The sequence below is a fragment of the Ascaphus truei genome, chromosome 21 (assembly GCF_040206685.1).
Source record: "Ascaphus truei isolate aAscTru1 chromosome 21, aAscTru1.hap1, whole genome shotgun sequence".
Lineage (NCBI taxonomy): Eukaryota > Metazoa > Chordata > Amphibia > Anura > Ascaphidae > Ascaphus > Ascaphus truei.
In genome coordinates this window covers 311547-325300 of record NC_134503.1, presented here as the reverse complement: position 1 = coordinate 325300, position 13754 = coordinate 311547, and the positions used below count along the sequence as shown (strand labels likewise).

Below are 13754 nucleotides of genomic sequence, written 5' to 3'. Positions count from 1 at the left end.
CCCTTTTGGTGCCAGGGTTTGAAGGGAGAAAATCCAAAAGGATTCTCTTTGTGCTATTTTCTGGATATAATCACCTCCCCTCCCGTTTACCTTCACTTGTTCTATTCCCAAGAACTTTAGACATGCACGATTCTTGTCATGTTTGTTTTTATAGTGGTTTGACACACTATGTGTTTCCTAACCACTGACAATATTCCTGACATGTTCTCCTATCCGTGTCTTTAATTTACGTATCGTTCTTCCCACGTATTGAAGATTACACCCACATTGCAAAACATATACTATGCCTTTACTATTGCATGTAATGTGTGATTTGATTGGGTGCTCAATTGATGAAACAGTGCATGTAAAAGAGATAATTTTTGTGTTTAATTCTATATTATTTTTACATGCTCTGCAATTCAAGCATTTAGTGAAGCCCTTAGACAGTTTATCCAACCAGCATTGATTCTGTTTTGGATGGAGATAACTAGGTACTAGCTTTTGTTTTAAGTTCGGTGCTTTTGAAAAAATCACATCTGGTTTTTCTCCTATAATTTCTTTTAGCCATTGATCTTGTTTTAAAATGTGCCAGTGTTTTTTTAAAATACCTTTGATTTGATTTGATTTGACTGTGTACTAAAAGTCGTAATAAAAGGAATAAAATTCTTTTCAAAGTGATTATCTGATTTTTTCTTATTATATGTTAGCAATTCTGTTCTATTAAGTTCTCCTACTTTTTTGATTGCTGTTTCAATTGTCTGTACTTTGTATTCTTTCTCCAGAAATCTCTCTCTCATTGGCACAATCTGTCTCTCATAATCTTCTTGTTTTGTGCAATTCCGTTTTAAACATCTGAATTCCCATAAGGGACATTTTCTAGCCAGTTTCTCTTATGGCAACTGTCTGCTTTTATAAAATTATTACAATTCACTGATTTAAAATGTGTCCTTGTGTTAATTCTGTCTGCTTCTATAAAAAATCTCTATGTCTAAGAATTCTACTTTTGTTGGGCTAATATTATATGTAAAATTCAGATTAATATTATTTTGGTTGATTGTATTAAAAAAAACTATTTAAAGATGTAAGATCTCCTTTCCATATAATCACAATATCGTCAATATAGCGACGATAGAGCACCAGGTTTGCCTCCCAGACCTGGTTGGGCCAGATAACTTGGTCTTCCCACCAACCAAGGAATAAGTTTGCATAACTGGGGGCAAACCTGGTGCCCATTGCGGTTCCTCTTGTTTGAAGATAGAATTCTCCCCCAAAACAAAATGCATTGTGATTGAGAATAAACTTAATCCCATCAATGATAAAATCCAATTGTGTTGGAGCTATTGCCATGTGTTTTTCCAAACAATATTTTGTTGCATCACACCCCTGCGTGTGGTCTATACACGTGTAAAGTGATGTTATGTCACAAGTGGCCAACAGGAAATCAGGTTGCCAAATTACTTTCTCCAACAACTGTATTATCTGAGTTGTGTCCTTTAAGTATGACGGTAGTTTTTTAACTGAGGGTTGTAGTAGCGTGTCTATATATGCTGAAAGGTTTTGCGTTAATGAGCCTATCCCCGATATTATGGGCCTACCGGGTGGCTTAATTAGCGACTTGTGTCGTTTTGGGAGATAATAGAAAACTGGTATCTTTGGATTCTGTTCTAATAAAGTCATATTCTTTTTTTAGAAGGATCCCTTTCTCAAGGCCATCATCCAACAAAGATATCATCTCTTTTGCAAATGTTATATTTGGGTTTGATTTTAACGTTATGTAGGTAGTTTCATCTCCCAATAGACGTTCTGCTTCTGTTATATAGTCTGATGTGTCTAAAATAACTACACCTCCCCCCTTGTCTGCTTGTTTTATTACTATCTCTTTGTTTTCTGATAGACGATCTAATACTTCATTCCTTCTTGTTCAAATTTGGTCTTTTCCTATTCTTCTTATCATTTATCTTTTTTAGATCTTCTTCAATTAGTTTCTGAAAGGTCTCCAAATATGGGCCCCTACAGAAACTTGCCCTACAGAAACTTGGATAAAATTTCGAGGTTTTTTTTAAACTCGTATGTATAAATGGATCATTAGTATCTTCTATGTTTACCATTGCTACATCTCTTTGATCCTGTTTTATTTTGGCAAAATATCTCTTCAATGTTAATTGTCTCACATATTTTTGAGCATCGATAAAAACTTGAAATGATGATGTCCTATTTGATTGTGCGAAATTTAGACCTCTACTCAGGACTACCTCTTCTTCTTCTTTTAGTTTATATTTGCTCAAATTAAAAACTCCTGTTTTTTTGTCTGTTTTTTTTACCTTCTCGGTTCCCTTCTTCCCTCCTCTACAACCTCTCTTCTTTCCCCGTTTCTCCCTTCTCTTGAGGTTATGCCCGATTTCGCCCTCCACATTCTTGGATAGTAACCCTCCTGATCTCTGTCTCTCTCCCAACCTCTCCTCTGTTCTAAAAAAGGAGGTTCCTGATTTTCAAAATGATTTTCTTTCCTCCAATACATTACTGATATGCATGTATTAATGTATTTATAGCTGTGCAATGAGGGGATCAGAATAGGGCTGACACCATTATAAATAGATTGATAAGGAAATAGAATATGATTGGACAATCAAAGGACTGCTGGATATATAAAGTGCTGTTACCCTGCATGTATCTACGTCACTGAGGAAGCTAATTTGCGAAACGCGTCTGACGGATTTTGGTCATCACAAGCCACCATACAGAGGAGTAAGAGCGCAATTCCAGCTTGGCCAGCATCACGACCGGGGCGCATGCGCATGCGCGGAAGTAGGAAGCTGCAGTGAGGAGACTGACGAACGGGAGAGAATCCAGGATGTGCACAAGTCTGGGAAAACAACCCTGCTGTCATTTACATCCCGGCACCACCATCTTACCGGCTGGAACAGACTCCACACGGACATCCAACCACTTGGGAGGACGATTGGTGGAGCCTGGAGACTACTCCTCTCTATGCCATTTTTAGTGGCCGCTTGTGAGTTTGCAATCTCTTTTAATTACTTTTGTTAATTAACAGTGTTATGCTACGATTCCCTTCTTTCCCCCCTTTTTTTGAGGTAACATCAAGAAGTGCTCGCCATTCCTTATTTGCAGACTTGTTGCTTTAATGTAAGTGTGTTACCCATATAACACCACACGTTATACCATCGTGTTTAACCACTCCTGATTGTGGTCCCTCTTTTTGTTTACATTGCATGTGTTCCGGAATACGAGTGAAACTACGCCCCGGAGGATCCCCCACAACTGTATGCTCATCTGCATGTCTTAGGCACGTCTGCAACCCCGCCTTGTGGGTGGGTTTTCTGGGTATGCACCTTAACCCTGGCTGTGCTCAAAGCTGTGACCATGCAGCAAGCTTAAGCCTGTAGGGAACCATGTTAAAAATGGTTTTTGAAGCAAAAAGTGGCACTGTGTGCTCATTTGCATGTCATTCCCCAGAATCCCTTGCTGCAGTTGATATATATATATATATATATATATATATATATATATATATATATGATACAGAATAGAGTATATATATGATACAGAATAGGATATATATATATATATATATGATACATATATATATATATATATATATATATATATATATATATATATATATATATGATACATATATATATATATATATATATATATATGATACAAAATAGGAGATATATATATATAATATATATGATACAGAAGAAGATATGGCGCTTGGTACTTTCTAAAACTTGCAATAAATAAAAAGGATAAAATATCTGTAAATATGAGCGTATTCTGAATATAAAGTGCAGCTGCAGTAATGCCGTGTCCTGACACTGTGTGACACTGTGTGACATTGTGTGACACTGTGTGACACCGTGTGACATTGTTTCTTCCTCTCATACCTTTATCTGTTCTTCCTGGAGCCGGGAGAGCTCCCCCTGTTAGAACAAGGAATAGAGGGGTGACAGTTTGGGGACTTCTGATGCACAGAATCACCCCCCCCCCCACAGAGCTCTGAACAGCCTCAGACCCTGCTCATCTCACACAGCAAACAGCCCCCCCAAACCCCGCTCATCTCACACAGCAAACAGCCCCCCCAAACCCCGCTCATCTCACACAGCAAACAGCCCCCCCAAACCCCGCTCATCTCACACAGCAAACAGCCCCCCCAAACCCCGCTCATCTCTCACAGCAAACAGCCCCCCCTAACCCCGTTCATCTCACACAGCAAACAGCCTCCCAAACCCCGCTCATCTCACACAGCAAACAGCCCCCCCAAACCCCGCTCATCTCACACAGCAAACAGCCCCCCCTAACTCCGCTCATCTCACACAGCAAACAGCCCCCCCAAACCCCGCTCATCTCACACAGCAAACAGCCCCCCCTAACCCTGCTCATCTCTCACAGCAAACAGCCCCCCCTAACCCCGCTCATCTCTCACAGCAAACAGCCCCCCCAAACCCCGCTCATCTCACACAGCAAACAGCCCCCCCAAACCCCGCTCATCTCACACAGCCCCCCCAAACCCCGCTCATCTCACACAGCAAACAGCCCCCCAAACCCCGCTCATCTCACACAGTAAACAGCCCCCGCAAACCCCGTTCATCTCACACAGCAAACAACCCCCCCTAACCCCGCTCATCTCACACAGCAAACAGCCCCCCCCAAACCCCGCTCATCTCACACAGCAAACAGCCCCCCCAAACCCCGCTCATCTCACACAGCAAACAGCCCCCCCTAACTCCGCTCATCTCACACAGCAAACAGCCCCCCCTAACCCCGCTCATCTCTCACAGCAAACAGCCCCCCTAACCCCGCTCATCTCTCACAGCAAACAGCCCCCCCAAACCCCGCTAATCTCACACAGCAAACAGCCCCCCCCAAACCCCGCTCATCTCACACAGCAAACAGCCCCCCCAAACCCCGCTCATCTCACACAGCAAACAGCCCCCCAAACCCCGCTCATCTCACACAGTAAACAGCCCCCGCAAACCCCACTCATCTCTCACAGCAAACAGCCCCCCAAATCCCGCTCATCTCACACAGCAAACAGCCCCCCCAAACCCCGTTCATCTCACACAGCAAACAGCCCCCCCAAACCCCGCTCATCTCACACCGCAAACAGCCCCCCCAAAACCCGCTCATCTCTCACACAGCAAACAGCCCCCCCAAACCCCGCTCATCTCTCACACCGCAAACAGCCCCCCAACCTCTTGCCCCCTCACCCTCCCGCCGCATAACCCCGCCCCCTCACCCTCCCGCTGAGCCCCCCCACCCCTCCCTCAACCTCCCGCTGTGCCCCCCCACCCCTCCCGCTGTGCCTCCCACCCCTCCCGCCGCACAACCCCCACCACCTCACCCTCCCACCGTGCCCCCTCACCAAACCCCCCCAAACCCCTGCCGTGCCGCCACCTCGCCAACACCCCAGCCGTGCCCCCCACCCCCCCAAACCCCAGCCGTGCCCCCCACCCCCTCACCTGCAGGACACAGATCTGCTCTGCTTCTTTTGCAGCAGCCGGTTCTCTTCTGCCTCCGTCTCTAACTTCAGTTTAACGTCTGTGTAAGAAACATGGCGTGAGTCGCGTCGGGATACAGGCGTGAGTCGCGTCGGTATATAGGCGAGAGTCGCGTCGGTATACAGGCGAGAGTCGCGTCGGGATACAGGCGAGAGTCGCGTCGGTGTACAGGCGTGAGTCGCGTCGGTGTACAGGCGTGAGTCGCGTCGGTATACAGGCGTGAGTCGCGTCGGTATACAGGCGTGAGTCGCGTCGGTATACAGGCGAGAGTCGCGTCGGTGTACAGGCGAGAGTCGCGTCGGTGTACAGGCGTGAGTCGCGTCGGTATACAGGCGTGAGTCGCGTCGGTATACAGGCGTGAGTCGCGTCGGTATACAGGCGTGAGTCGCGTCGGGATACAGGCGTGAGTCGCGTCGGTATACAGGCGAGAGTCGCGTCGGGATACAGGCGTGAGTCGCGTCGGTATACAGGCGAGAGTCGCGTCGGGATACAGGCGTGAGTCGCGTCGGGATACAGGCGTGAGTCGCGTCGGTATACAGGCGTGAGTCACTTCGGTATACAGGCGAGAGTCACGTCGGTATACAGGCGAGAGTCGCGTCGGTATACAGGCGAGAGTCGCGTCGGTATACAGGCGTGAGTCGCGTCGGTATACAGGCGTGAGTCGCGTCGGTATACAGGCGAGAGTCGCGTCGGTATACAGGCGTGAGTCGCGTCGGTATACAGGCGTGAGTCGCGTCGGTATACAGGCGTGTGTCGCGTCGGGATACAGACGTGAGTCGCGTCGGGATACAGGCGTGAGTCGCGTCGGTATACAGGCGTGAGTCGCGTCGGTATACAGGCGCGTTCCATTAACCTCTTAACTGCCAAGGCAATAACTCGCAAGCCACTGCAAGGAACTGGAGGGGTTAATGTATTAAGTACAATGGGAGGGAACAACACTATATACAGAGAGAAAACAACTCTGACGGGATAGCAAGCAAGGAGAAGCCTGCCCCACAGAGCTGACAATCTAAACGGGCATACCCAGCCCCGGGAGGATACCTGCACAGTCTCACCTATCTGTGGGGTCTCGCTCTGTGAACCAAACACATTGTAAATACCCTGTCACAGAGCCAACATACAGGTTATCCCCAAAGAGTCTCACCGCTCAGCTCTCTGCCGCCCAACTCAGCGTCTGCGGGTCTCGGGCCTTCCTGCGGAGCCGGGGACACACAGAGCACAGTTACCCACACAACGCGGGGCAAACGTACCCCGGGGAGGAGACACGTCACCCGGGTCATACAGAGAGAGGGCAGAGGGGCAGGAGGTACCCTGAGAGACACACAGAGGGGTGAGAGGGTATAGGGGCGGGAGGTACCCTGAGAGACACACAGAGGGGTGAGAGGGTATAGGGGCAGGAGGTACCCTGAGAGACACAGAGGGGTGAGAGGGTATAGGGGCAGGAGGTACCCTGAGAGACACAGAGGGTGAGAGGGTATAGGGGCAGGAGATACCCTGAGACACACAGAGGGGTGAGAGGGCAGAGGGGCAGGAGGTACCCTGAGAGACACACAGAGGGGTGAGAGGGTATAGGGGCAGGAGGTACCCTGAGAGACACACAGAGGGGTGAGAGGGTATAGGGGCAGGAGGTACCCTGAGAGACACAGAGGGGTGAGAGGGTATAGGGGCGGGAGGTACCCTGAGAGATACACAGAGGGGTGAGAGGGTATAGGGGCGGGAGGTACCCTGAGAGACACACAGAGGGGTGAGAGGGTATAGGGGCAGGAGGTACCCTGAGAGACACACAGAGGGGTGAGAGGGTATAGGGGCAGGAGGTACCCTGAGAGACACAGAGGGGTGAGAGGGTATAGGGGCAGGAGGTACCCTGAGAGACACACAGAGGGGTGAGAGGGTATAGGGGCAGGAGGTAACCTGAGAGACACAGAGGGGTGAGAGGGTATAGGGGCAGGAGGTACCCTGAGAGACACACAGAGGGGTGAGAGGGTATAGGGGCAGGAGGTACCCTGAGACACACAGAGGGATGAGAGGGTATAGGGGCGGGAGGTACCCTGAGAGACACACAGAGGGGTGAGAGGGTATAGGGCGGGAGGTACCCTGAGACACACAGAGGGGTGAGAGGGTATAGGGGCAGGAGGTACCCTGAGAGACACACAGAGGGGTGAGAGGGTATAGGGGCAGGAGGTATCCTGAGAGACACACACAGAGGGGTGAGAGGGTATAGGGGCAGGAGGTACCCTGAGAGACACACAGAGGGGTGAGAGGGCAGAGGGGCAGGAGGTACCCTGAGAGACACACAGAGGGGTGAGAGGGTATAGGGGCAGGAGGTACCCTGAGAGACACACAGAGGGGTGAGAGGGTATAGGGGCAGGAGGTACCCTGAGAGACACAGAGGGGTGAGAGGGTATAGGGGCGGGAGGTACCCTGAGAGATACACAGAGGGGTGAGAGGGTATAGGGGCAGGAGGTACCCTGAGAGACAAACACAGAGGGGTGAGAGGGTATAGGGGCAGGAGGTACCCTGAGAGACACACAGAGGGGTGAGAGGGTATAGGGGCAGGAGGTACCCCGAGAGACACACAGAGGGGTGAGAGGGTATAGGGGCAGGAGGTACCCTGAGAGACACACAGAGGGGTGAGAGGGTATAGGGGCAGGAGGTACCCTGAGAGACACAGAGGGGTGAGAGGGTATAGGGGCAGGAGATACCCTGAGAGACACACAGAGGGGTGAGAGGGTATAGGGGCGGGAGGTACCCTGAGAGACACAGAGGGGTGAGAGGGTATAGGGGCTGGAGGTACCCTGAGAGACACACAGAGGGGTGAGAGGGTATAGGGGCAGGAGGTACCCTGAGAGACACAGAGGGGTGAGAGGGTATAGGGGCAGGAGGTACCCTGAGAGACACACAGAGGGGTGAGAGGGTATAGGGGCAGGAGGTACCCCGAGAGACACACAGAGGGGTGAGAGGGTATAGGGGCAGGAGGTACCCTGAGAGACACACAGAGGGGTGAGAGGGTATAGGGGCAGGAGGTACCCTGAGAGACACACAGAGGGGTGAGAGGGTATAGGGGCAGGAGATACCCTGAGAGAGACACAGAGGGGTGAGAGGGTATAGGGGCAGGAGATACCCTGAGAGAGACACAGAGGGGTGAGAGGGTATAGGGGCAGGAGATACCCTGAGAGACACACAGAGGGGTGAGAGGGTATAGGGGCAGGAGGTACCCTGAGAGACACAGAGGGGTGAGAGGGTATAGGGGCGGGAGGTACCCTGAGAGACACAGAGGGGTGAGAGGGTATAGGGGCTGGAGGTACCCTGAGAGACACAGAGGGGTGAGAGGGTATAGGGGCAGGAGGTACCCTGAGAGACACAGAGGGGTGAGAGGGTATAGGGGCAGGAGGTACCCTGAGAGACACACAGAGGGGTGAGAGGGTATAGGGGCAGGAGATACCCTGAGAGACACAGAGGGGTGAGAGGGTATATGGGCAGGAGGTACCCTGAGAGACACAGAGGGGTGAGAGGGTATAGGGGCAGGAGGTACCCTGAGAGACACAGAGGGGTGAGAGGGTATAGGGGCAGGAGGTACCCTGAGAGACACAGAGGGGTGAGAGGGTATAGGGGCAGGAGGTACCCTGAGAGATACACAGAGGGGTGAGAGGGTATAGGGGCAGGAGATACCCTGAGAGACACAGAGGGGTGAGAGGGTATAGGGGCAGGAGGTACCCTGAGAGACACAGAGGGGTGAGAGGGTATAGGGGCGGGAGGTACCCTGAGACACACAGAGGGGTGAGAGGGTATAGGGGCAGGAGGTACCCTGAGAGACACACAGAGGGGTGAGAGGGTATAGGGGCAGGAGGTACCCTGAGAGACACACAGAGGGGTGAGAGGGTATAGGGGCAGGAGGTACCCTGAGAGACACACAGAGGGGTGAGAGGGTATAGGGGCAGGAGATACCCTGAGAGATACACAGAGGGGTGAGAGGGTATAGGGGCGGGAGGTACCCTGAGAGACACAGAGGGGTGAGAGGGTATAGGGGCAGGAGGTACCCTGAGAGACACACAGAGGGGTGAGAGGGTATAGGGGCAGGAGGTACCCTGAGAGACACACAGAGGGGTGAGAGGGTATAGGGGCGGGAGGTACCCTGAGACACACAGAGGGGTGAGAGGGTATAGGGGCAGGAGGTACCCTGAGAGACACAGAGGGGTGAGAGGGTATAGGGGCGGGAGGTACCCTGAGATACACAGAGGGGTGAGAGGGTATAGGGGCAGGAGGTACCCTGAGAGATACACAGAGGGGTGAGAGGGTATAGGGGCTGGAGGTACCCTGAGAGACACACAGAGGGGTGAGAGGGTATAGGGGCAGAAGATACCCTGAGAGACACAGAGGGGTGAGAGGGTATAGGGGCAGGAGGTACCCCGAGAGACACAGAGGGGTGAGAGGGTATAGGGGCAGGAGGTACCCTGAGAGACACAGAGGGGTGAGAGGGTATAGGGGCAGGAGGTACCCCGAGAGACACAGAGGGGTGAGAGGGTATAGGGGCAGGAGGTACCCTGAGAGACACAGAGGGGTGAGAGGGTATAGGGGCAGGAGGTACCCTGAGAGATACACAGAGGGGTGAGAGGGTATAGGGGCAGGAGATACCCTGAGAGACACACAGAGGGGTGAGAGGGTATAGGGGCAGGAGATACCCTGAGAGATACACAGAGGGGTGAGAGGGTATAGGGGCAGGAGGTACCCTGAGAGACACAGAGGGGTGAGAGGGTATAGGGGCAGGAGGTACCCTGAGAGATACACAGAGGGGTGAGAGGGTATAGGGGCAGGAGGTACCCTGAGAGAGACACACAGAGGGGTGAGAGGGTATAGGGGCAGGAGGTACCCTGAGAGATACACAGAGGGGTGAGAGGGTATAGGGGCAGGAGGTACCCTGAGAGAGACACACAGAGGGGTGAGAGGGTATAGGGGCAGGAGGTACCCTGAGAGAGACACACAGAGGGGTGAGAGGGTATAGGGGCAGGAGGTACCCTGAGAGATACGCGGGGTGAGTATTTTACCTGTTCCTGGGGACGCCGGCGTGTGACAGCGCACGCTCTGTCGGTCCGTGTGACGGTGACACTGCATTCAGCTCACTCTCCGTGTCCCTGTGTGAGACTTGGAGACCGTTAGCCTGGAAATCCTGGGACCTCAGTGCAGCCATCTCTGTCTCGTGGCGATCCTGGAGAGCTGAACGCACAGAGCACACCGACAGCTAACGCACAGAGCACACCGACAGCTAAACGCACAGGGCACACCGACAGCTAAACGCACAGGGCACACCGACAGCTAAACGCACAGAGCACACCGACAGCTAAACGCACAGGGCACACCGACAGCTAAACGCACAGGGCACACCGACAGCTAAACGCACAGAGCACACCGACAGCTAAACGCACAGAGCACACCGACAGCTAAACGCACAGAGCACACCGACAGCTAAACGCACAGGGCACACCGACAGCTAAACGCACAGAGCACACCGACAGCTAAACGCACAGAGCACACCGACAGCTAAACGCACAGAGCACACCGACAGCTAAACGCACAGAGCACACCGACAGCTAAACGCACAGGGCACACCGACAGCTAAACGCACAGGGCACACCGACAGCTAAACGTACAGGGCACACCGACAGCTAAACGCACAGAGCACCGCACAGAGCACACCGACAGCTAAACGCACAGGGCACACCGACAGCTAAACGCACAGGGCACACCGACAGCTTAAACGTACAGGGCACACCGACAGCTAAACGCACAGAGCACACCGACAGCTAATCGCACAGGGTCACACCGACAGCTAATCGCACAGGGCACACCGACAGCTAATCGCACAGGGCACACCGACAGCTAATCGCACAGGGCACACCGACAGCTAAACGCACAGAGCACACCGGACAGCTAAACGCACAGGGCACACCGACATCTAATCGCACAGAGCACACCGACAGTTAAACGCACAGAACACACCGACAGCTAAACGCACAGGGCACACCGACAGCTAATCGCACAGAGCACACCGACAGCTAAACGCACAGAGCACACCGACAGCTAATCGCACAGAGCACACCGACAGCTAAACGCACAGGGCACACCGACAGCTAAACGCACAGGGGCACACCGACAGCTAAACGCACAGGGCACACCGACAGCTAAACGCACAGGGCACACAGACAGCTAAACGCACAGAGCACACCGACAGCTAAACGCACAGAGCACACCGACAGCTAAACGCACAGAGCACACCGACAGCTAAACGCACAGAGCACACCGACAGCTAAACGCACAGGGCACACCGACAGCTAAACGCACAGGGCACACCGACAGCCTAAACGCACAGAGCACACCGACAGCTAATCGCACAGGGCACACCGACAGCTAATCTGCACAGGGCACACCGACAGCTAACGCACAGGGCACACCGACAGCTAATCACACAGGGCACACCGGACAGCTAAACGCACAGAGCACACCGACAGCTAATCGCACAGGGCACAACCGACAGCTAATCGCACAGGAGCACACCGACAGCTAAACGCACAGGGCACACCGACAGCTAAGCGCACAGAGCACACCGACAGCTAATCGCACAGAGCACACCGACAGCTAAACGCACAGAGCACACCGACAGCTAATCGCACAGGGCACACCGACAGCTAAACGCACAGGGCACACCGACAGCTAATCGCACAGAGCACACCGACAGCTAAACGCACAGGGCACACCGACAGCTAAACGCACAGAGCACACCGACAGCTAATCGCACAGGGCACACCGTCAGCTAAACGCACAGAGCACACCGACAGCTAAACGCACAGAGCACACCGACAGCTAAACGCACAGAGCACACCGACCAGCTAAACGCACAGAGCACACCGACAGCTAATCGCACAGAGCACACCGACAGCTAATCGCACAGAGCACACCGACAGCTAAACGCACAGAGCACACCGACAGCTAATCGCACAGAGCACACCGACAGCTAAACGCACAGAGCACACCGACAGCTAATCGCACAGGGCACACCGACAGCTAATCGCACAGAGCACACCGACAGCTAAACGCACAGAGCACACCGACAGCTAAACGCACAGGGCACACCGACAGCTAATCGCACAGGGCACACCGACAGCTAAACGCACAGGGCACACCGACAGCTAAACGCACAGGGCACACCGACAGCTAAACGCACAGGGCACACCGACAGCTAAACGCACAGGGCACACCGACAGCTAAACGCACAGAGCACACCGACAGCTAAACGCACAGAGCACACCGACAGCTAATCGCACAGAGCACACCGACAGCTAAACGCACAGGGCACACCGACAGCTAAACGCACAGAGCACACCGACAGCTAAACGCACAGTGGCACACCGACAGCTAAACGCACAGGGCACACCGACAGCTAAACGCACAGAGCACACCGACAGCTAAACGCACAGAGCACACCGACAGCTAATCGCACAGAGCACACCGACAGCTAATCGCATAGAGCACACCGACAGCTAATCGCATAGAGCACACAGACAGCTAAACGCACAGAGCACACCGACAGCTAAACGCACAGGGCACACCGACAGCTAAACGCACAGGGGCACACCGACAGCTAAACGCACAGAGCACACCGACAGCTAAACGCACAGAGCACACCGACAGCTAAACGCACAGAGCACACCGACAGCTAAACGCACAGAGCACACCGACAGCTAAACGCACAGAGCACACCGACAGCTAAACGCACAGAGCACACCGACAGCTAAACGCACAGAGCACACCGACAGCTAAACGCACAGAGCACACCGACAGCTAAACGCACAGAGGCACACCGACAGCTAAACACACAGAGCACACCGACAGCTAATCGCACAGGGCACACCGACAGCTAAACGCACAGGGCACACCGACAGCTAAACGCACAGGGCACACCGACCAGCTAAACGCACAGAGCACACCGACAGCTAATCGCAAAGGGCACACCGACAGCTAAACACACAGAGCACACCGACAGCTAATCGCACAGGGCACACCGACAGCTAAACGTACAGAGCACACGACAGCTAAACGCACAGAGCACACGACATGCTAAACGCACAGAGCACACCGACAGCTAAACGCACAGGGCACACCCGACAGCTAAAACGCACAGGGCACACCGACAGCTAAAACGCACAGGGCACACCGACAGCTAAACGCACAGAGCACACCGACAGCTAAACGCAA

General features: G+C 52.8%; 1 protein-coding gene across 1 annotated transcript in view; it reads right to left on the bottom strand.

Moving 5' to 3' along the window:
• The window catches only part of GRIPAP1 (GRIP1 associated protein 1), a gene marked incomplete at its 5' end in the record, with an annotated part of 71347 nt that extends 65858 nt beyond the window's left edge, over positions 1 to 5489 (bottom strand). Inside the window, 2 exons of the mRNA XM_075579510.1 lie at positions 3894 to 3929; positions 5469 to 5489. Of these exons, the coding sequence (XP_075435625.1) occupies positions 3894 to 3929; positions 5469 to 5489 (57 nt within the window). The remainder of the gene's footprint in view (positions 1 to 3893; positions 3930 to 5468) is intronic.
• Between the last annotated feature and the right edge of the window lie 8265 nt (positions 5490 to 13754).